At 35.4% G+C, this 24,433-nt stretch overlaps 2 protein-coding genes across 3 annotated transcripts; one reads left to right on the top strand and one right to left on the bottom strand.

Annotated features, from left to right (window-relative positions):
- The first annotated feature begins 15,775 nt into the window (after positions 1–15,775).
- On the top strand, positions 15,776–17,187 carry LOC7456781 (auxin-repressed 12.5 kDa protein). Of its 2 annotated transcripts, none has more exons than XM_024599463.2 (3): positions 15,776–16,058; positions 16,145–16,373; positions 16,859–17,187. In XM_024599463.2, the coding sequence occupies exons 1-3, from the start codon at positions 15,953–15,955 to the stop codon at positions 16,893–16,895; spliced, it is 372 nt and encodes a 123-aa protein (XP_024455231.1). In that variant the 5' UTR covers positions 15,776–15,952; the 3' UTR covers positions 16,896–17,187. The 2 variants fall into 2 exon arrangements, with proteins under 2 accessions (XP_024455231.1, XP_024455232.1); XM_024599464.2 differs by having other exon boundaries at positions 15,856–16,058; positions 16,660–16,900.
- Positions 17,188–19,048: 1,861 nt separating this feature from the next.
- On the bottom strand, positions 19,049–23,742 carry LOC7456782 (putative E3 ubiquitin-protein ligase RING1a). The gene is made up of 10 exons (XM_002305746.4): positions 23,219–23,742; positions 23,053–23,104; positions 21,780–21,838; positions 21,436–21,517; positions 21,202–21,322; positions 21,075–21,116; positions 20,122–20,640; positions 19,783–19,890; positions 19,461–19,670; positions 19,049–19,349 (listed from the first exon to the last, which is right to left on the bottom strand). The coding sequence occupies exons 1-10, from the start codon at positions 23,388–23,390 to the stop codon at positions 19,323–19,325; spliced, it is 1,392 nt and encodes a 463-aa protein (XP_002305782.4). The 5' UTR covers positions 23,391–23,742; the 3' UTR covers positions 19,049–19,322.
- Positions 23,743–24,433: the final 691 nt, after the last annotated feature.

Raw genomic sequence — 24,433 nt, 5'->3', positions numbered from 1 at the left:
TTTTCAAAAGAAATGTGAAGTTGCCACTTATGTTTTCTTTATTTTCACTTTGGTTTTATGTTTTTGAATTTCATCATTTTTTTTAAAAAAAAAGCAATTAGATATCACTTTATGCTTAAAAGGGTGTGTAATTACAAGAGAAAAAAAGTTTAGGATCAAATTAAAATTTAGAAAAAGTTATTATTCTATTGCATAATGATTTGGGAGAAAGTGCATGGTGATTTGGTCTCATGACTTTTTTTTATAATTACAATGAATATTTACTTTTGTTCTCATTATCTCTATTACTTGTACTTGTCAACTAAAAAATGCTACCAATTGTTCCACATCATGCTTGTTTTGTTATATAACATCTTCTATATCAGCTTTCCATGACATGAAACTAAAACCTGCTATCTATATGTATGTATACTTTCAAACATTTTTATCATTGCTAATAAAGAAAATTTGGTGTGCTAAGTTGTTCAAACTGAAACTATTCTTATACTGTTGATATAAAGTGTTCTAAACTCTATTATATGAGAGTTTAACTCCCACTTAGAATGAGAAAATCAAATGAAATTAATTAATGACTTTTGAAGTAAGGTGTTATTGAAATTATAGTCCCAAAGGGGCGTGGCGTGATGGCAAAGGGCTTGAGATCTGCACAGCAGGTCTCGAGTTCGAGTCAGGGCGTGCACTTCTTGTAAGAGCCTGGGACAACCGGGGTTTTACTCGCTCACCTGGACCTACAAAGTGCGCTTTTTGAGGGTTGGTGTTTCCTCGAATCTAAAAAAAAAAAATTATAACATAATAGAGTATATAACTATTGTTTGATACTGTGGTTCAATCATGATTTTTAAAAATTTTGAATTTTTTTTAAAGTTTTAAATTAATATTTTATTATTATTTTAATGTGTTGATATAAAATTAAAAAATAATTATTTTGATATATTTATATAAAAAAATATTTTATTTTTAAATCAACTTTTACAAAACTATCAAACATGCTCATATTAAAGTCGCATATAGTTAGTGGGCATAAATGGAGTTTACTCCCTTTAATTTCTCTTTTATCTCCTTTAAGTGATTAGGTGATAAAGCAGTCGCGGAGTTCACGGCGTTAACGGGATTTTCAATCACACGGCACGACAGTTCTTGTGTCAACATCACACCCGTTAATGCATACTGGATGCTTTAGTTTGGCGGGGCCCAATACGTGACTGCTGGTGAGCATGTAATTTTTATGGGGAAAAATACTGGCAGTGGCATTTTCGGGCAAGCTCAGTTACTATATATCCAGTTTGATTTTTACTACTTCCTAGTGAGAATTTCATTTATCGTGGTTAAACTGCGAGGGGCACGTGACTAGGGAATTAGGACGGGAAGGAATGAAAAGGTGTCCTTTGCATATTTAATCGGGCAAACTTCAAAATGGTCTCAAAACTACGTAGAGACTCTCAATTGATTTTTCAAGTAATTCTTAATCCAATAAGGTCCTTGGAAGTTCCAAAAAGTTCAATCAATTCGCTCCATCAGTGTCACTAAAAATAATTGGTTTCTAAATTTATGTGTCCACGCATGTGATTTTTCCTTAATGCTCGATTTTATGTTATTGAGTTAACTTTTTATTTGATTGTTCCATCAAACTTTAAATTTGCTAGGAGATTCTAAAAGCCATGTTATTGAGCATAATTTTTATTTGATCGTTGGGTCGGATTATAAATTTGCTAAGAGATTTTATAGACTTGGAGATACTAGATAAAGAGACTGAAGTTAATGTGTAAAATTGTTGTACTCTCGGAGAGAAGAAAAAAATGAGTTTGGGGGTCTTGATTGGACATCAACGAGATTGAAATAAGAGAAATTTGAACTCGATAACGAGTTCTTTCTAACATAGAGAGACTGATGCAAGAGATTTTTTTCTAATGCATAATTTTATATTATTGAGCATAATTCTTTATATAATCGTTGGATCCGGCTAAAAATTTGTTAAGATATTCCAAAGACCTTATTTCCTGTAATATTAAAATTTTGCATGAATTAGAGATGACAAGGTCTTTCAACAATACCTAACAGTTATTATTTAATATATTTTTATAGTTGATTTATGATTTTTTTTCTATTTGATTTAGAACTTTTATTATTTTTTAGTTTTGCTAATATGATCATATTAAATAGAATTTTGTGTTATTTATTTGTTTTTGTTTTTTTTTAATATTGCTTCTTTATGTGTCAGATACCATTAGCCTCAAATTAATTGTAAAGTAAATCTCAAATCACTCTTTCAATCATGTTATGATTTTCAATTAAGTCTCCCAATTTTTTTTTCTTGTTTTCAACAATTAACTAATGACGGTCGATGGAAGGATCGTATTGAAAATGTTTTAAACTTCATTTTTTAACAAGGAAAAAAATTAGCTGAGAACTTGATTAAAAAATCACACATAGTTTATGGGCTTCCCTTTTGAATTTTACGTCAATGCCACTAGAAGATGTCGGGGATAGGCTTCAATGAACGGTTGAGAATAGTCGCGAGCTCATTTAGGTTGACTTGTTGAGTCATTTTGACTTTGTTTCCTCTTCAAGGCATGACCATGAATTGGCGCGCAATCATCGGCAGGCAGCGTTGGAGTAATTTTTTTTAACTAGAGATTCAAACAGTAATTTTTCAAAACTCAATAAACAAGTAAAATTTCTATTAAAATATAGAATGCTTGGAGTAATTTTTTTATTTTTGATTTGTGCTTCCACAAGAGATCTTGATTTGAGAAGAGAAAGAGATACGAAAATGAATGGTTCGTGGATTGGTGGTTAGGGCTATTCAAGCTTTTTCCTTAGCTATTGGTAAGGGGTTGGTTTGTAATAAAATGCAGAGTAAATATCCACTCTTCATTGTTAAGTGGGCTTGGCATTGAAGAACGAAGAGTTAATGATGTAACTGAAATTTAATGGCATATGGTAATAATATATGGATTGGTTGAGCCAATTAGTTGGCATTCATTACAACTTCAAAGGAGTACTGTCTGGAATGGGACAGGACATATTAAGAAAATGGGAGGCTTCTTGTTGGAATCCAAAGTCTGAATATTTAGTGGCCAATAAATTACAAAATAAATGCCTTCAAATTGTGCATTTTGTTTTATTTATGTGGCAATGGAATCTTAAACTGACGCACCAAATACATAATTACTATTCAAATAGAACAACTTCTGGGATTTGTGCAGGTAGAGATATATTTGCCTTTCTTAATACTTACCCTCAGACAGCATATTCCAATGAAGCGTGCATTTCTATGCAAACATGCAGAAAACTTGTTTGCTACTAGCCATGAGGATCTTGTACCATCCCCCAGGGAAAAAAAAAAGAGTTAATAGTGGGGATTGTACTTTTTTTAAAAATAAAAACCTATTAACTTTTTAATTGTTAATTTTTTTTTTAAAAAAATATTTTTTTAATTGATATTTTTTTCAGTTTTATTCTTTGACATTAAATTGACTGGGAAGTGAACTTTTGAATTGAACTCGAATCTAAAATCTCACAAATTACGAGTTTACGAAATTAGCATAGGTTTACAAGATTCGTCTAGATTTGCTTGATGTCCCTCTCTTTTATTTAAGTTATTTTTTTTAGTTTCATCCTTGAGCACTCATTTAATTTGAAATTAAGCTCCATTGTTTTATTATTTTTTTTAATTTGTTTTCTATAAGGTTTTTTTGCTAATTTTAAAAATGACCTAAGTTATCTCAAATATTTTTATTTATTTTTTCGAGTTTTCTTTCTACGAGATAACCCCAACCTCACGACCAAGGTTACGGGGTTTGAAAAGCTAGCCTAGATTGGAGTAGCTCTTTTTTAAGGTTATTTTTTACAATTACATCATTCAATATTAAGTTTGTTGAGGATTGAGCTTCATTATTTTGTTCTCTTTCCTTTCTATGAGGCTAATCATCATATCATGTGTCAGGTCGCTAGTTTGGTGAGTTAAAACATGTTGACTTAGGTCTTTTTTTGTTGTTTTTTTAAATGAAATTATTTTAAAATTTGTTATTAACATTAGATTTGTTTAATAATTGAGCTTCATATTTCAATCAATTTTCTTTTCAAGATGTTATCTTACTATCACGAACATGCCGCAGATTTGACGGGTTAAGTTGGGTTGACTAGGGTCAGTTTTTTCTCTTCTTTTTATTTTTTTTCCAGCTTCGCCCCTTCAACATTTGATTTGTTAGGAATTGAGTTTAATTTTTTTTTTTTCATTTTGGTTTCCATGGAGTTATCCCATTCTTATTTAATTTTTGCTTTGTTATTATATAAAATCATGTAGCACTTTTAAAAATATTAGGAAGATATCTTTCTATAATATTGATAATTTATTTCTTAAAGTTAATTATTGTCATTTTTTTGTTTAATTTATCTACTATTGTTATTTTTTATAATTATATTATTAAATTAATCAAAATCTAGTAAAATTAATTATCTAAGTTTTGAGTTGTACTTGTTTGTATAGAAATCCTATCATCATCGTCTAAGTATTCTTTTAACATTAGAAAATATTTGGTGCGCAGCATGCCACCGGTCTAGTTACCGGCGATAAGAAAAGTTGATCAAGTGGTGGAACGAGAGACCCGGCTCAATCAGACAACAAGAAAGCCGATTCGTAATTACATATGGGCTAACATTGATATAGTGCCCTAAAACTGAATTGGACATCTTTACCAAACTTGGGTCTGGGCTTTACCGGGTCGAATGGAGCAAGGCAGCCCACAAGACTGAACCCTTTTTTTTTTCTTGCTATTTTAGAAGTGTCTTGCAATGCTGCGACATCGGTAAAAAATATTTAAATTACTGATATAAGTTTTTTTTTTGTAAATACACAGAAATTATGCTGAATTCCAGGAATTAATTTTCAGGGTTTTATTGAAACTTTATGAAAATCTTTATATAATTGAAACTTAAATTTTTTCATGGCGGTGTTGTGGGCCTTTTTATTTTCTTGGAGCCTAAGGCACCGGATAGAGCTGTTTCACTATTGCCAAGGTCTGCCAACTTTAATGCATGCCTGTATGTTCAAAGTATAAACATTAAGGTAAAATGTATCAAGTATGTCTGAATTATTGTTCAAAGTATAATTAAATTATTCAGCGTCGACTGGTTATTGAATAATATTAAAATTAAAAATTCATCCTTTTATCAATCTACATTATATTAATTTCCATACATTTTAATTTGTCATATAACTATCACACTCTTTTTTTTTTTTCAATTTCACTATTCATGCAATCTCAACCTTTTATCATGGAAACATATAATCATCATACCATTCATTTAGTTTACTCTTCATTCTTGCCAGATTTGACTTTTGTCAACTCATTCCATCCATTTCTCATTAATTTTATTTCCATTTAAATAAAAAACTAACAAAAATTATTAATTAGAAAATGAAAATTCAAACCTTTTCCTTGCTCTTTCTCTCTCCACAATACTCTCCTTTATCCTTGTCAATATAATCCATCAAAATTAGAAAAACTCAATAAAAACTAGCAAGCAACATTCCGAGTGTTGGGTTCTCGAATATTATATATGCAGTGAAAATTATAAAACAAAATTATTCAGGAGTTTCTAGGATCCCGTTAGATAAATCTAAATCTAACGGGATCCTAGAAACTCCTGAATAATTTTTTTTTGAGATTTATTACTTGAAGATCCGATCTTCTTTGGATTTGAATAATTCCTTAAAGGCTGGGTTGTCGCAAACCACAAGTCGTTCAATTATTCGGCCTCCAACAATAATCCACACGAACCACCTGTGAGAAATCTCCTAAATCCCTATTTAGAATAGAGATGTTGATATGCCTATAATGCTAGCTGTGATATTGTGTTTACGTAGTTTTTCTATCTAACAGACAACTACTTCTTCTCTTTTAAAATAAAAGGCATAACTTATTATTTATAAATTTTTTTGAAAAAATCTATAAATTATAAAATATTAATATTTCCCTGAATAATATTCATATATTAATTCAGGACAATTTTAGAAATCAATAAAGTCCTTACTTGATTTTTCTAATTTTAGAAATATAATCCTTATATTAATTATATTTAAGTCTTTAAGTTCTAAAATATATTTTTAATTAAGTCATACTTAATTAAATCATCCCAGTTTTATTTTTGATTAATGATTATTAATGTATGTGATCCATTAGGTTTCTAATATGTTGCCCAAATATAAATTCTAATTCTTATTAAATAAATTAAACAATTTAACACATTATCAATTCAACAATTAATTAATTTATATTTGAAGAGAGCTTAGAGATGAACACTTAATAAAAATATAATTCTTAAGTTTTTGATTTTGCATTATGGTTTTTTCATCTTTTACCACACCGATTCTTCTTCAAAAAATGACATAGAGATTGATCAAAAGATAGATGTACAAGAAGAATCAAAAGTGCTGAGACATTTCCGTTCTGTTCTTATTGATTTTGTTAAAGAATTGCTGAAACCAACTTGGCGTGAAGGTCATCTCAGCGAGGATGCACATAACACAATAGTTAGAAAGACGGCAGAGAAGGTTCTTAGCAGCCTGCAGCCTCATCAAATTCCAGCTGCTGTAGAGTCAATTAAGCAATTTCTTTCTTCATCTCAGCCAAAAATAACAAAGCTTGTTGAGGTTAGTATCTTGTTTGATCAGAGATCGCATGTAGGAAGGGATATATGAGGATTTTTGAAAGTTTCTCATTCCTGGCATTAAATGGTTGCATTTTTCATTTGCAGGGATATGTTTCCAAGTATGGAAAATCTTGAGATGCCAGGCCATGTGGTTTTCTTAATTTCTGCACATTTTTTTTTTTTTACAGATTCTGGTTATTCAAATATCCATAACAGTTTGTTCGAGGCTTATTTAGCAGTTGTTACAACTGAGATTCAGGTTGAATGTTGTGAATTCTGTAAGATGTTTTTCTTTATGGATTTAGTCTGTGATCATCTGGCGTGGTGTAAAAGAATACATAATGTTATCATAGAAAAAAAAGAAAAAAATTGCTCACAATTCTTGATGTTGATGTTAAATTAAATTCATTTGGCCATCCATATAAATATAAATGTTTCTGTTAGTCCATTCATATAATTTTTCTGGGATAAATCATTATTTAGTTGTGGTAGATCAATACTTGACTGCGTAGACTCACCTATTATCGCATATATACCCGACTACATGAGAAATTGTTGGTCTTGGTTCTTAACTTAGTTAGTGCTGTTAGTAGGAGTGGACTGACTTTGATTCCAGATCTTTAGTAGATCGGTGAGTAGAAAAGGAGAGTGATTCGAATGAATGCTATGCAGAAACATCAAAAGAGATCTTATTTTGCAGATGGGCTGCCATTCGTTTTTGGTGCAAATTTAGTTTTATGGACTTGAGCTTATATACACTGACATAGTAGGATATTTAGACCTAACGTAATTCTTTCTGTTTGTTTTAAAGCGGATACAAGAACTATTGAAATTGTTCTTATTACAAGACACACAAATCTCTGTACATATTTCATATCTTTATACAACCCGAAACCGTAAGTTTAGGCAATCAAAGATATGTAATGGAAAGAATAAACTGATCCTAAAATCATGGGAATACACAGATATGGTATGGACATGAATGGTGACAGCTACATTGGAGGTGGCATTGCTGTGATTGCTTTAGTTTCCTTAATACGCCCCCGCAAGAACGGGCTACCATCAGTTAGGCCGATCTTGTCTCGTAGAAAATCGGTGCGTTGTCTAGAAAGCGGCTTGGTGAGTAAATCAGCAAGCTGATCATGAGTATGAACATGCCGAACTTGAAGAAGCTTTTTTCCTACAAAATCACGTACAAAGTGAAGGTCTATTTGAATATGCTTCATGCGTGAGTGCTGTATAGGATTAAAGCTTAGATGAGTGGCTCCCAAATTGTCACAGAGAAGTGTAGGTGAGTGTAATAAAGAGAACTTCAGCTCGTGAAAGAGAGAAAGCAGCCACATGGACTCAGCTGCAGCAGTGGCTAGGGCCCTGTATTCAGCTTCGGTGGATGACCTAGCAATGGCACGTTGTTTTTTTGAGCTCCATGAGATAGGGGTTGAACCAAGAAAAATAAGATAAGCTGAAGTAGATTTCCTGTCATCCAAGGAACCGGCCCAATCAGCATCCGAGAAACATGTCAAGACTGGAGATGAAGTGTTCCTGATATTTATGCCATGAAAGATAGTGTTCTTGAGATAACGCAGCAAGCGTTTGGTGGCTGTCCAGTGAATCTGTGTTGGACGATGCATGAATTGTGAGAGTTTGTTGACTGCAAAACTGATATCAGGACGTGTTAGGCTGAGGTATTGCAATGCACCAATCACTCGTCGATATTCTGAGGGATCAACTGGTGAGGAACCATCTGCCAGCTGCAAAGGAACTGAGACAGAGAGAGGAGTTGTGACATCCTTAGCTCCATCCATACCAGTTTTAGCAAGCAAGTCGTGAATATATTGATGTTGATTTAGAAACAAGCCATCTGCAGTAGGGATAACCTCAACGCCAAGAAAAAAATGCAGGGGCCCCAAATCTTTGATGGAGAATTTCTGGCCAAGCTGTGTAATAATACTTGTAACAAATGGCATGTTGTTTCCAGTGAGGATCAAATCATCAACATAAACGAGACAATATGCAAGTATCAAACCATCAGAAAACACAAAGAGAGATGAATCAGATTTAGCATTGATGAAACCGAATTCTAAGAGTGCCATTTTGAGAGCAGAATACCAAGCACGAGGTGCTTGTTTGAGTCCGTATATTGCCTTGGTGAGACAACAGGCGTGATGTGGATGTTCCAGACTCTTGAAGCCAGGCGGTTGCTGCATATAGACTTTCTCAGTGAGATGCCCATGAAGAAAGGCATTGTTTACGTCTAATTGCCTGAGGGACCATCCTTGCATAATTGCAATGGTTAAGACAGCACGAATTGTCACTGGTTTGACAACTGGACTGAACGTCTCTTTGTAATCCAGGCCTGGTCTCTGATGGAACCCTTTGGCTACTAACCTGGCCTTAAACCGATCAACCGAACCATCTGCATGCCTTTTGACCCTGAACACCCATTTACAACCAACAATATTACACTGGGGGGGAGGTGGAACGAGAAGCCATGTATTGTGAGACAACAACGCAGTCAATTCTGAGGACATGACAGTGCGCCAGTTGGAATCAGAGAGTGCTTCAGAAACACTCGCAGGTTCCAAGCAAGGTGGAAGAGGGTGTTTAGTGACGACAAAGGATTTTTTTGGTTTGTAAATATCATTCATGGAACGAGTTGTCATTTTGTGGGTGCGCACGTCAGTGTGCTCAGAAACATTAGTAGCATATACTTCTAAGGAAGGAATATGGTTGGAAAGTAAAGTAGGAGAGCAGGGAGTACTTACCTGGGAAGGAAGAGATACAGGGGAGGATCCATTCGTAGACAATGGAGAGGCAGCAGTACCCAGTTCCAGAGATGCTGGTGCATGAGGAGAAGGGAGGGAGACAAGTGGTAAGGAAATTGGAATAGAAGAGTCTTTAGTTGCTGATGAAGGTGAGATAAGCGTGGAGTTGATGGAGGATGATTTCTCAAAAGGGAAAGTCCCTTCATGAAAAATGACATGTCGGGAGGGAAACAGCTTTCGTGTTTTTGGCTCAAGACAGAGATAGGCATTTTGAGAGAGTGAGTAACCCACAAATGTGCATGGTGTGGCCTTGGGTTCCAGCTTATGTTTATTATAAGGTTTTGTTAAAGGATAACATAGACAACCAAATTGCTTGAGTTTGAGATAGTTTGGAGTTTGTTGAAACAATTTTTCAAACGGGGATTTATTGTGCAGGGTAGAAGTGGGCATTCGATTTATGAGGTAGGTTGCACATTGAAAAGCATATGGCCAGTATGAAAGGGGCATGTGAGCATCTGTGAGTAATGTGAGACCAGTCTCAACAATGTGTCGATGACGTCGTTCAGACATACCATTTTGTTGTGGGGTATGGGGAGCGGTTGTATAATGACTGATGCCATGAATTGATAGGTAGGACTTAAGACTGATATATTCTCCACCATTGTCAGAATAAAGACTCTTGATTTTGGTATTAAATTTATTTTCCACAAGATTTCTGAATTGCGGAAAAATTGTTTGAACTGTTGATTTATGAGTCATAGGGTAGAGCCAAGTGTATTTGGTATAATGATCAACAAAAATAAGATAATATTTAGAGCCATCAATACCAACGGCATGCGATGGACCCCAAACATCCGTATAAATTAGATCCAATGGAGCAGTGCTAGTGAGACCATGATTATTAAAAGGTTGTCGATGGGCTTTATTTTGAGAACATGAAGAACAAAGTGATAAGGATCCATTCTTATTTGTGGGTAAAGAAAAAGTGTGAATTAAATGATGAACCAATTTGGACGATGGATGACCAAGTCGTTTGTGCCAACCATTGGTGGTGGTACGTTCATGGACATAAGCAACAATATTTCTTGGAGGTAAATCTTCTGGAAATGGGTACACACCGTCTTCACAATCGCCTTTGAGTAGTGTCGCCCCCGTGATCCGATCCTTCACCAAAAAATAAGTAGGATGAAATTCAATATAAACATTATTATGTTTGGTGAAATGATGAACAGAAATGAGGTTTTTCTGAATTGTAGGAACACAAAGAGTATTACGTAATTGAAAAACACGGTTAGGCGATGCAATAGATAATGAACCAATATGAGACACAGGCAAACCTGAACCATCTCCAATAACCACCTCATCAGTACCATCATATTCAGAATTAATTGTCAATTTTGAGAGATCAGTGGTCATATTATGAGATGCCGCGGAATCAACCAGCCACTTTTGTTTCTTCTCTTGAGTGGATACTGCACAATTTGCAGTAAATTCAGCAGAAGGCATTTTTGGGCAATTTTTAGCTGTATGACCCACTTGATCACACCACTGGCACTTAGGCTTGAATTTCCTATAGCCAGAAGGAGAAGGCCAATTTTTGCTGGACCCATTGGTGCTCCGAGTCTTAGAAAAGAAAGACTTATTACTTGGTTTATACTGCCCCGTTCCTTGCCGATGAGAGTAATGGGCAGTGGGAATAAAGGTGGCTGCCGATTGAGTCTCCAACCGTCGAAGATAGCTTTCATGACCTACAAGAAGATCGTGCAGATCTTCAAATTTCAGAGAGGTGTCACGAGCACGAATGGGTGCTGCAATTTCTCTGAATTCGGGACCCAATCCATTGAGGATGTAGAGGGTTAAATCATCATCTGAAACGAGATGATCGATGATTGCAAGTTCGTCAGCAAGCATTTTAATTGCTTGAAGGAACTCAGTAACGGTGCGATTTCCACGAGTGCTCAAGGTTAAATCTTCCTTGAGCTGCATCGTTCGTGTTCTGGATTTTCCAGCATAAAGGCGGGTAAGTGCTGTCCAAGCCTCATGAGAGGTTTTGTATGAAGTAAGAAGTGGGGTGATATTTGTGGAGGTGGAGGCAAGGATAGCATGGAGTATAAGTTTGTCTTGGCGAACCCAGTGGGAGTTTGCGGCGATGGAGGCAGAGTTGGCTGTATCAATGGCAGGACATACTTTTGAACCAGTGACAAAATCAATGATATCATAACCGATGAGTAATGCCTCAAATTGAGCTCTCCACTGAGGAAAGGTGGAAGGGGTGAGTTTTGCGTTGATGGTGGTGGCAGTATTGAGGGTGATGATAGGTGAATCAATGGTAGAGGTAGAGATGGCAGCCATGTTGTACAGAAAAAAAACTCGTTAGAGATTAAGCTCTGATACCATAAAGCGGATACAAGAACTATTGAAATTGTTCTTATTACAAGACACACAAATCTCTGTACATATTTCATATCTTTATACAACCCGAAACCGTAAGTTTAGGCAATCAAAGATATGTAATGGAAAGAATAAACTGATCCTAAAATCATGGGAATACACAGATATGGTATGGACATGAATGGTGACAGCTACATTGGAGGTGGCATTGCTGTGATTGCTTTAGTTTCCTTAATATGTTTTCCCTTGAGATTTCTTGCCGTTTAAGTCTTGACTCTTCTGATATTCTGATTATTGATTTCATTGTTTTTCATTCAGATAAATTTCGTCGATGCTTCCAAGCTCAACAGGATATTGGTTTACTCCTATCGCTATTATTGAGGAGTGTACAAAGGCAAAATGTTAGTGATGTGTGAATATTTTTGTATTGATGGACATTCCGAAGTAGATGATGACTCCTCGCACAAGTGCACATCATTCTCAATGGACTTCTTTTCCCGTCTCGTATATATTTGCAGGCTTTGTTTATTGCAGGATTCTATTTTTTACAGGAAGGGAAACCGTGTCTTAATTTTGATTTTGATGGAATAAAATAAACCGATGACGGATAAAAGCTTATTAAAATCTCCATGAAGCAGGATCAAGGGAAGCCCAGGAGGTGGTAACAATCGGCAACACGGTTTAATGTCTGTCCTTTCCGTTCAACTAAAATGGGTTTTGATGGGATGACAATTAGCAGAGGCCCTCTTACAGGGAAGAGTTTTCAGCACCGAGACGAGCACCCACTGAAGTCACCATAAATTTCTGTGGGGTCTCTCAGCTCGTCAATAAGTTGCTCAGTTTTGTTTCTAGAGACGTTAGATCTTCCATGAGGGGAAAAAGGAAAGAAACAAAAAGAGACATGAGATCAAATTTCTTTAATGAAAGGTTAGGAGCCGATCAACAATAGATAGAAAAAAAACTAGATCATTGAATTGACTTTTTTTTTTTGGTAACTCGGGGTGTCCGGGTCAGCTTACGCGCACCACAACTAATCTCCGGACCCACTGAACACCCTGCAAGCCCAGTAGACAGGTAAAACACCGCGGGGGTGACAAGCGTGCACGCTGAGGCTCGAACCCAGGTGACAGAGACAAGAAAACCTTACCTCTGCCGCTGGGCTACAAGCCTCAGAGCCGATCAACAATAGATAGAAAAAAAACTAGATCATTGAATTGACTATTGTTGTTATACTTGTTGGATCAATTTTTTAATATAAAAAATATATAAGCATTACTTATTAGTTTTCTAAAAAGTTTTTTTTTTAAATTATTAACTCAAAATAATGATATATTTTTTAAAATATTTATTCAATGATATATTGAATGATATATTTTTTTAAAATATTGACTAGAGAATGTTATATTGGATCAACACGGGTTAATCTGTCAAATCTGTGACACAGATCATACGATCGCGATAATTTTATAGAAAACAAATCAAAATAAATTATAAAGATCAATTTCCAGTCAATCTAATATTAAAGGACAAAGTTAAAAAAAAATTAAAAGGATCAAAAAATTATCAGAGTTAACTCAGGCTAACCTGCCAAACCTGTAACTTGGATCATCAGATCGGAATAATCCTATAAAAAGCAAATAAAAAATTATGAAATTCAATTTCCAATCAACTCAATGTTGAATGATAAAATCGAAAAAAAAACAATTTAAGTCAACTCGGGCTAATTTGTTAAACATGTGACTTAAATCATGAGACTAAAATAACTTCATAAAAAATAAATATAAAAATTACAAAGCTTCATTTCCAATAGATCCAATGTCGAAGGTTGAAATCAAGAAAAAAAAAGTAAATTCATGAGACTGAGATAACTTCACTTAGGCTGTGTTTGTTTTGCAACTGCTTTTGCGTTTGTGGTGCAACAAACACAGCAAGCTGTTTGGTAACAAACCAAACTACGTTTTGTATTGTGGAATCCATTAAAAAATTGAGTTTGAAATGCAGTTTTTACATACTTTATTAAATGAATTTCATAAAACTTTGTTTGTTTTTATGTTTCAAAAGCGCTTTTAAAAAAAATTAATTTTTTTTCTTTACTTCAAATTAATATTTTTCTTGTGTTTTCAGATTATTTTGATATTCTGATATCAAAAATAATTTTAAAATTATTTTGTTGCATTTTCAAGTAAAAACACTTTGAAAAGCGACCACAAATCACACTTGTAAACAAAATTACCAAACATTTTATACATGTTTTTTGCTATACATAAACTTCAATCATAATTTTTACCAAATACGTATCTAAATTCAACTAACCACACCTAACCATACTTTTTTAAAACTTATTTTTTTAAACTACAATCACAAAAGTTACCTAAAAAACAATCACACAGTAAACTGAAAAAACTACAAAACTTAATTATCATACAATTTAATATTAAAAATTAAAAAATAAAAATAAAAAAATAAAAAAATGGAGTTGTTGAAATTAAAAAATAAAAAATTATATATAAAAAAATAAATCAAATCAGTCCCATCATGAAAATAAATATACAAATAAATTAAGCAGACGCCATGTTCTTAACCCACGACTTTTCCTTTTTCTATGTGAATGTAATTCGATGGATAGTATATTGCCACGCAAAAACAATATACTTTACAAACAAGGAAGGGATTAGAGTACTCTTCTATCTCATATGATGGTGAAATTTATGAAAAAAATTTAAATGGACTTTTCATGTATTTAATAAGATCTCCTTCACAAGCTCATAATCATGCATGTCTTTATGTAAGGCAATATATGAGAAATCAAAAGCAGAAAATGACGTCCATGAAGACGAAGCCTCCTCCAAGCTGCCTAGCTCAGAATATTAATGGTATGGAATTAGATGTGCATGGCACGGTGAACTTGCTTCGCAGCCGTCAGTTTTTTTTTTACATCAACCCATCTAAATCATCAAAAAATTATTTAAAAATATTAATTTAATATTTTTTCATATCAAACATATTTTTTAAAAAAAATTAAAAACAATTTCAAACACATTTAAAAAAAATCCAAAAACAGTTTCAAATACTCTAGCGATCAGCATCATAGTGGACTGTATTAAACCTTTTAATTTTTTTTATTCTTACCCGGCTATCCTCACACCATATTAAAGGATGAGACTAGTCTCGTTCGGGGTTCGCGGCTGTCCTTCCCAATAAGTGCGTTTCTTGAGGATCGAACTTGTGTTCTCATCCTTGCAGGGATATAACAGTACCTTAATCGCTAGACCAACACTTCATTGGTATTAATCCTCTTTATTTGCATCTAAATAAGTTATTTATATATAAAACAAATGTATTTATAAAAATAATAATTCCGAGACATGATACATACATCGTGCAATAAAAATATAAGAGGAAGAACAATACTCCCGTTTAATGGTCTTTTATATCCCGCCACTCCAAATTCCTCTCAACTTAATGATTACTTTTTTATTATGAAAAATATTGTCGCAATCCATATTTATCTCTACCCATTTTTTATTAAATAAAAGTTAACTCCGCAAATCAATTAATAACTAGATTAATCTAATTTAAAACTTAATTTAACTTTTACAGAAAAAATCAAAACAAATTGATTTGGATGGACCCACTCAACTTGGATCTTGGAATCATATGTTAGAGGTTTAATAACTTTATTCTAAATACTCACCTCATCAAGAATCGAAACCATGATGGAAGGAATGGGTTCCACGTGTCGCCATCGAAGATAACATCCTCCAACTTTAAGGACCCCACAATGACCCCTAGAATAGGGCAGCCCATTGTATAGCAAGGGTACACTTGGGAACCTACTACTCTAATCTAGTCAGATCACGAATTGATATTATTTTGCGGGCCCCTCCTTTACTAAGTCTTCATCCTTATCCAACCTTTTACTTTGTCCACTTCCCATCTTCTTACCTCCACGTACCCTTCATGACCCACTTTTAACGCTGTCTGAGCCTTCCCAGTAAATGTGACCATAGTTAAATCACACTTGGAAGTAGATAAAAATTAAAACACCAAGCAATTATTCATAGATATTTATCCATCTTCTTCTATATAAGTGAGCCAATCTCCATTGAAGGGAGACAGAGAGAAAAGATAAGCTAGGCAAGATGGTTTTACTAGACAAGATGTGGGATGATGTTGTTGCTGGACCTCAGCCAGAACGTGGCCTTGGCAAGCTTAGAAAGATCAGCACCAGACCACTTAACATCAAAGGTATTATTACTAATTCTATGCATCTACATATTGTTAACTGTTTCCTTGTTTAATTTTTACTGATATTGATGGTTGTTTCTGGTCAGATATTGACGTCGGAGAGGGGAGCAGTCCTGTTAATAAGTTTCAGAGGTCCATGACTATGCCAGGAACTCCAGGGACACCGACGACACCAGTGACCCCTACAACCCCAGTGTCGGCGCGTAGCAATGTTTGGAGGAGCGTGTTCCACCCTGGTAGCAACCTTGCTACTAAGAATATTGGTGCTCATGTTTTTGACAAGCCACAGCCTAACACACCCACTGTCTATGACTGGTACGTAAACCCATATTTGTTGAATTTTAGTCTCCTTCATATAATGGTTAATTACTTGCTCAGAAGATTATTTTGTTCTCATGAAAAAGGGAAGGAAAAGAGTACTGTTTGAGATTTTTGTTTCTTAATTTTTACTTGAAAGGCTTTGTTTTGAAAATCACTAGATAATTAATTGATTTCACGTGAATTTTCGAATAGGGTTTTTGTTTTTGTTCTACTTTATGATGTTCCTTTTAGATTTTTTTTTCTTTTATTAAAAATAAAATAAAATGAGAGGAATCTCCAGGTGTTATAATGGCGCGTGGGAGTAGACCTCTCTCTCTTATGCATGCATGCAAGTAGACACGATATGGTATAATTATTTTCATTAATTGTGCTTCAGCGGACTCAAGCCATTGGATCTGCATCTGATGGCTTGGATCTGCCAATTGGATTTGTTTCTTGATCGTTGAAATGAGATTTTGTTCTGTATCTGATGATCACAGGATGTACAGTGGAGAGACGAAGAGCGAGCATCGTTGATGAGGTTGCCTTCAACCAAGGTTGCCCATGTAAATACGTACTGTGTTTTGTTTTTCAGTACTCATCTGCAATATGTCTCTTGTTGTTATGGTTCTACGGTTCTACCGTGCCTGGAACATCCTGAGCTGACTAGTTTTGTATTGATCTTTCTTTCTTGTGAGATTATCCCAAGTTATGTAAACATTGTACGGTTGGTTGGTCTTGTTGTGAATCAAAGATCAATCAGGGATGGTGATGGTGGTGATGATGATGATGCCTTATTAAATATAATAAGAAGTTCTTGTTGATGCTATCTAATTACGTGCCTGTGCTTATCTGCTATCCCAATTGCTCCTTAATTTATTATCATGGAGCATTATGAAGAAGACGATCAATAAATTATTATTTAAAGGAATACTGATCCTAGGAGAAGGGACATCTTGCGATGGATTATTGGATAAGGAAAAGGGGATGCATGGGGGGATCCAATGGCAGGCTAGCTGCCTGGCATGTCATCATTTGTCGAGGAATTGGATATTGGATCAGTTTTGTCCTAGGTCAAGGTGGTCCTTTTTTAATGATGATCAGGACTAGTTACCATTTCTTGAACAATAATATTTAGTCCCTGTATTTTTAAATATATTCACTTTTTGTTTTTTTCTCTTTTTTATCGATATCTGTAACTGGCTGTTAATTTATTGAAAGCTACACTATTTATTCAAAAAATCACAAGTCCCCTCGGATTTGATTGAGTTAATATATAGCCAAATATATCTTGGAAGAAAAAAAACTGAATTAGTGATATTTCAGCACTTTATTAATGAATGAATAATAGAGGGATTAAGTAATAAATAGATAAGAATTAGAGGGATGTAAAATGGGGCATTTTTAAACTGGAAGGACTAGCTAATTATTTTTCTGAAAACACGGGTACTTAATAATAATTTACGAAAAAGAAATTGGTTGAGATGGAGCTCTCCGGTTACTATTGCATGGGGACGACCACTCTTGCGTGATTGATCGAAGAAATTGGTGTTCGTCTTTTTCAAGGGAAATATTAACCGGTGAAGTTAGCGAAAGGTGGGCTTTAAGGCTTCTTGGTTACTGGAAAAATAGAAAAAAAGAGCCGAAGAACTTTTGATGTGCATCATCGTTCGATACGGTTCAACATGAAACAACTCGATTTTTAGCTTTGTGCCTTCGCATTTAGCCTGGAGAATACGAACTCAGGCTTGTTGCTGGGTCATCAGGACTTGAGCTCTTCCCTATCTTCCCCTGTGGGCTATGCCTCTGCTTTTGTGAAGAAGAGAATAATGGCAAGGAAATGCCCCACTGCAACAAGTCAAGTTTTTGGCAAGCTGAATTAAGAAGTCTATTCATAAAGAAAAGTTGAATCCAACGTGTATTCGTAACAACCTCCAATGCTTCAAGAGTATCCAGTCTGCTGAGATTGGGCGACTTCGATGTAAAATCAAAACTGAACTTAGTTATGCGGGAAAACAAAAAATAGACAAGAGAAGATGTTGTCGTTATACAAGCAATTCGTCCATATGGCTGAGTTCCACTGGGAGTTGGGAGCAGTGGGTGCTCCTAAAATTCTAGAGTTTTTCTTTGTATCACAAATAATGAGACAATATTAGGTAGTGTTTGATTGTTATTGGAAATAGTTATTTCCTCAGGTTTATCTTCAACCAAACACACACTGTACACACACACACACACACACACACACATGATCTAACAAGACATGGCAGCCCACAAGTGACCACGATTTCGACAAGCATGGCTAAATTTTAGGATTTTCTACGACAACATGTAGTGACCACGATTTCAACTAGTTTTTACCTGAAATTTTAGAAGTTACATAAATAAAAGTAAACTACTTCCTTTCCCGTTAAAAAAGGTGTAGTCTCTTGTTGCTTGAAATTATGGTAACATGCAAGCTCCCCTAATTCTTCAATGCTCCAACCACATCAGAATTTATGGGTCCCAATAAATGGGGCCAGTGTGCACTAGAAAATATTGGCATGATGGAACATTCAAGCGCCAGAGATATTTTTCGCAAAGCACCTGAATTACAACTTGGAAACTTGGGGCAATAATTTGCTCACGTTCAGTAGAAATAAGCTCAATTAATGCTCGCAAGAATTTAAGCAGAAGATTGGAGCAGTAAATAATCATAATCACAGCATTGCACATGGTCGATAGGCAAGATCTTGAACGAAAAAAATTTGACAACTGACAACCATTTATGCTCATTCATGTTGACCCTGTACAATTACTACCATTTGTATAACGTCAGATCCATGAACATGCACGCTATGAGAAAAGAACCGGCAGAGGTCCCCGTTGTGAGTGTATATATATCTATACCTGTGTAAAAGCGAGATGTAGAGAACTTGGTATCCATGAGGATTTTGCCAGGTAATGTCTCTACCATTCGGACTTTCACACCTTTTTCCGATATGCCAGGAGCTGCGAAAAAAGAAGGGCAAAAGGAAATATTTTTTATGGTGCTTATACAACTATTCTCATCTGCATGTGAGCATGGATATAAATATATGTTGACTAGGAAAAGGAGCTCACCAGGTACCCGTGGATGAAATTGTTTGTTTTAAGTCTTCCCAAAGTTTCTTGTTCTTCTAAAACTTGCAATTTATCTTTGCATGGATCAATTATACCAGGTTTAGAAATTGGAGTGCTCATGGAGATTGAAAAGTCGACCTTAGAATTCATCTCTCGGACCAAGTATATCTCCACTTCATTGGCTTGCAAAGAGGTTTGGAAAGCAACATACTGCAATCGAACAAAGAATTGATGACCAATTCTACACGCTGACATCAGGAGCACTTAAAATAAATGAGGTGTCATTATTAGAAAACAGGATATAGGTTAGAAGAAAAATCACCTGACACAGTTTATTAATAGACAAAGTTGGCCTGCAGCAAAGGTATGGGCGCTGCAAACTGGGTACTCTTTGCTCATCAAAAGAAACAAGCATGAGGTTGATATCCAACTGAAATAAAGAACGCGGGACAATCATTTCAGGGCAGTAAAGTGAGAGCTCAAGGTGAAACAATAATCTAGAAACAGAATAGTGTCACTAAGGTGACAGTCATATGGGTTAAATGCAGAGCCTGTGACTCAGAATGCAGAACCGTTTGATCTGGTTTAAAGCTGCAATTAACGTTCCATAGTTCCTCATTGTATGCAGTTCACAACATGACCAGCCATGGATCAGCTTTACCTCATTATCATTTCCCTCCAAGTTCCGTAGATAATCTGCTAACTTAGAGATGCGACTGCTTCGAGCATTTTTTACATTGCTGCCGTTTGCACTGCCATACCGGGTGTGACTCCGCATGCCATTTTTTCCCCAGGCAAGCCTTTCTGAGGAGCCAACTAGCCCAGAAGATCCCCCCACAGATTCTTTATTCACTTCTGAATCATTTTCATCACCACCTCCATCTGCATTAACAGCAGCTGAACGAGCACCTGCCCATTTCTTGCACCTTTTTGGTTTGACTTCTGCACTGTGCTCGTCAGCAGATGATGAATCTTTTCCTCCATCACCATTTGCATCTTCATTGTCATCAGATCCTTGAAATCCAGCCATTCGATAATTTCTTCTTCCCCTAGAGTGGGCATCTCGAAAACGACTTGGTGTTCTCCTTGCAAATGCTGCTGCTGTCACTTTAGCTGTTGTTTTTTTTCTACTCAGAGCTTCAGCCTGTCGATGAAAAGTCTGGGCGATGGTAGCCTGGATCTGCCCAAATAAAACTTGGCATTAAATACCTTAAGGGACGGATTTGGAGAAGTCATATGGCATTTTACTGCATAGGATTCACCACCAAGGCCTAGAAGGCTAACACTCAAATGGCAAAATCGGTGTTACGCATCATCAAAAATCTGTATTAAAAATCAAGTCAAAGAGTACTGTACAACTGATAGAAACATGAAAGACTACAACATATGGATTCACGTGGACATAAAGATGCGTTCGATCACATTTCATGGTTTGACAATTCCAGCAGTGGTAGTGCTATTGATGGACCTATAGCATGTATACATGAAGAATGATATAGTCTTCTGCTAGTGTAGTTTTCTATGGTGGACTAACTAAATTCACCAGGAATCTCAAGAATGTATGCATGTGAATCTGTATTAAAAAAGACTTGAAACAATAAAGGAGTATCACACCTGCTTATTGCGAGCCTTCTCATCTTCTTGGAAAGCCAATTCCTACAACAGATATACAAACAATTGATGATTGAAGTTCAATATTTTTATACAGAAAACAGATTTCAGTAGGATGGAACCTATTTACCTCTTCCTCATATTTGTCAATATCTGGATACAAGGCTGAAATTAATGCATCATAATTTGGGTCATCTCTCAAAGACCTACGACTGGCACAATGTGTGCGGCAAGCAGGGCACTCATTGTTCCTGTAGTGAATTTCAGTATAGATTTTTAATAGGGTGGATTTTTAATCTAGAACGCCTTCTTTAAACAGATGTTAGGGGGGAAAGAATCATTGAAGGCAACAAGATTTCGGTACCCGAGCCGCATAGATTTGTCAATGCATTCCCTGCAGAAACGATGCAGACATTCCATCACTGTTCTTGTTTTGCGGATAATACCTGCACATAAAAAAGGAGAAAACAATTTCGTACAAACAAATATTTCTGCTCGTGTATAAAGGGAAAGTTGCTATTGTGACTAGAATGTAAGAGATAATGAGCATACAAGCACTTCGTGAAGTCATTGAGTTATTTATGTGTCCTGGAGAAAAGTTTTTCTTAAAGAACAGCTAAAGAGCAGAAAACAAACATCTTGCTATTCCAATTTAGGAACAGTCAAAAGTTATCACGAGGTTGATAAAGCAAAGACCAAAACTCACACCTAGACAGATTGGACATTGTACTTCCTTGCGTATCTCAGACAACTTCACTACAACATATCTGCAAACAAGCACCAACACAAACAATATCAGTCACTGGAATATTCACAGCCAATCATTGATGTCTAGTACTCAGCAACATTCTTTTTCCTTTCTTCATGCATAAGAATTATCATCAAACTTATTGCTTTGTATGCCTGGGATATTTATGAAAATCAAACTTGATTAGTGGCACCCTCATGCAGAAAAAAAGTATGAATCTCATTTTTTAGATCCATACTTTTCCTTAAGTTGTTGACATAATACACTACAAACATGAGATCGCATGATGGTCTAGACTACTCATCCAATAAAAGAAGGGAATCATTTGGACATTGCATTATATCAGATCCCATACCACTAAATCCCATGATTGAAAAAATAAAATCAAACTATTCATATGCTAAAATGTAATCAAAGAAGCAAAAGAGATGTTATATGCCAAACAAATTCATCAAAATTTCAAAAAAAAAAAAAAACTAGGTTCACAATTATGACAAAATTGCACAACTCATATGCTTGCTGCTTTGTCCAGTATCATCATTCAGCTCCTTGGAAAATGCATGTATATTCCACAGCTCCACATGGTATAACAAAAATAAAAATAAACAAATAAAAGTATTAAAATTCCTTTACTCTCAAATTTAAACAACTGGGTCATCAAGCTGGTTAACAGTTAATCAGCAATTACTAAGCTGCCAGTTAAGCCTCTTCCTAGACCAGCTTGTTCCTCTTGAATTAATCCAAGTACTCAAGAACTTACTTCAAACAAATTCACACTGCATATCCAAAAGGAAAACAAATAAATATACTCCAATCAAATAACCTGGAAAACATGCAAACACCGGAATCTTACCCAGCATATACAAAACTTTCAGCCACATAAACAAATCCCGGTATGAAACTGCCTGCAATTATCTTATGACCAGCTACATATATATATATATGGTAACACAAGAAACCAACTTTCATGCACAAAAACCAATTCGAGCCAAAATCACCAAGACCCTTTAAACCCAAAACCAAAGTCCACACTCCATCGTACGCGGTTGAGAATTCAACGATAGATAGCGCTAGCCATTGCAAGAAAAGAGAAGAGAAAACTCAAGAAACCCACAAAGCTTGTCCACTAATACACTAATAAAATGTAAGAAACAAGCAAAAAACGAAGATCCCGAACAAAAAAGCAACAGCATAATCGATAAAGCAAAGCGATCCAAAACAAGAAAAACTTACTCTTCTTTCACGTCTTCGTTAATACTTGAAGAAGACTGGCTTCGATCGGATTCTGTTAAAGTGAAAGGCAACAAACTTAGCCAAAAAAAGTTGATCGAATCCAAAACAAAATGCACAAAGTGAGAACTAATGTTTGTTGTTATCTTAGAAATCTATGCACACGTACGCTCATCAACACCACCACCACCACCGTCATCATCAATATCGTCATGAGGCTGTTGCTTTTGTTCATGGTTATTGTTGTTGTTGTTGTTGTTAGTGTGGTCTTGTTGCTGCTGAATAAGAGCATCATCATCTTCCTTTTGGAGGGTCTCATGGGAACGCTTCTGGGCTGGCATTTTTTTCGCTCGGAAGCCAATATATGCAATAATAATAATGAAGCAAAGGAATTGAAGGGGATTTGCTGTTGTTTTGTTTTAATATTGGTGATGCTTTGCTAAATGGTAATGGCTAGTGTCTGGCTGGCTGCTGCTGCCGCTGCTTGATTCTAAAGAGACAGATAGCGAGGAAGGAAGGTGGTGCCGTGGTGGTGGTGGAGTAGCGCTTGAGGCTTGGCTTGACCTTTCCTCGTTTTAGAGAGAGAGAGAGAGAGAGAGAGGCGGATGGGTAGAGAGGCTGTTTGTCGTGCCAATTGTATTTACAGGACTTGTGTGTAGTTTTACATGTATAATTTACTTTCTTTCTATGTATATGGATCTATGCATTCTTCTACTCCATAAATTTTTTATTTTTTTCTAGGCATTAGAAGCTCTAGTTTTATACATACAGACAGATAGATGCTGGAAAAGTTTAGTGTTCTATGTCGAGTATATATGATTAAATTATAAATATTCATACGCTTTATTTTGGCAATGTTATTGGATTCTAACCACCAAAGCTTACGTGGGCTAATCCCAAATTACAAATTAATTTTCCATTATTCTTTACAGTGCCTATAAATATTTCTTAGAGATACGGTGCTCATGCTATAACTATAATTAGTAGCATCCTATTATTAACAAAATTCATGTTAGCAACGTAAGAAATAATCTCCCCTCTCCTTTTCTTCCTTGTACGGAGAAATCTCTAGAACAAAATCATAGTCACCCTTCTCCCATGAAACCCCAATTATTGCTTGAGATACCTTCAGATTTTCCCCTGAAATTCCCATCAATCTTAGATTTTGGAGTTTCTGGTCTGGATTTTCAAGAGAGATTATAACAATGAACTTTCAGATTTCCAGCAGTCTTACACAGGGAGGAGGCTGATGCTCTGTGGGTTGTGATTTTTTTGGATGTTTCTCTCTTATTTGTTGTCTTCTTTAGAGAGAGAGGAGATGGGGGCGGGCTGTGATCGTTTCAAGGATTTTCCATACAATGATGAGAAGAGAGGGAATACTTTT

Source organism: Populus trichocarpa, chromosome 4, assembly GCF_000002775.5.
Source record: "Populus trichocarpa isolate Nisqually-1 chromosome 4, P.trichocarpa_v4.1, whole genome shotgun sequence".
In the NCBI taxonomy this organism is placed as follows: domain Eukaryota; kingdom Viridiplantae; phylum Streptophyta; class Magnoliopsida; order Malpighiales; family Salicaceae; genus Populus; species Populus trichocarpa.
This window is presented reverse-complemented; position numbering and strand designations above follow the sequence as displayed.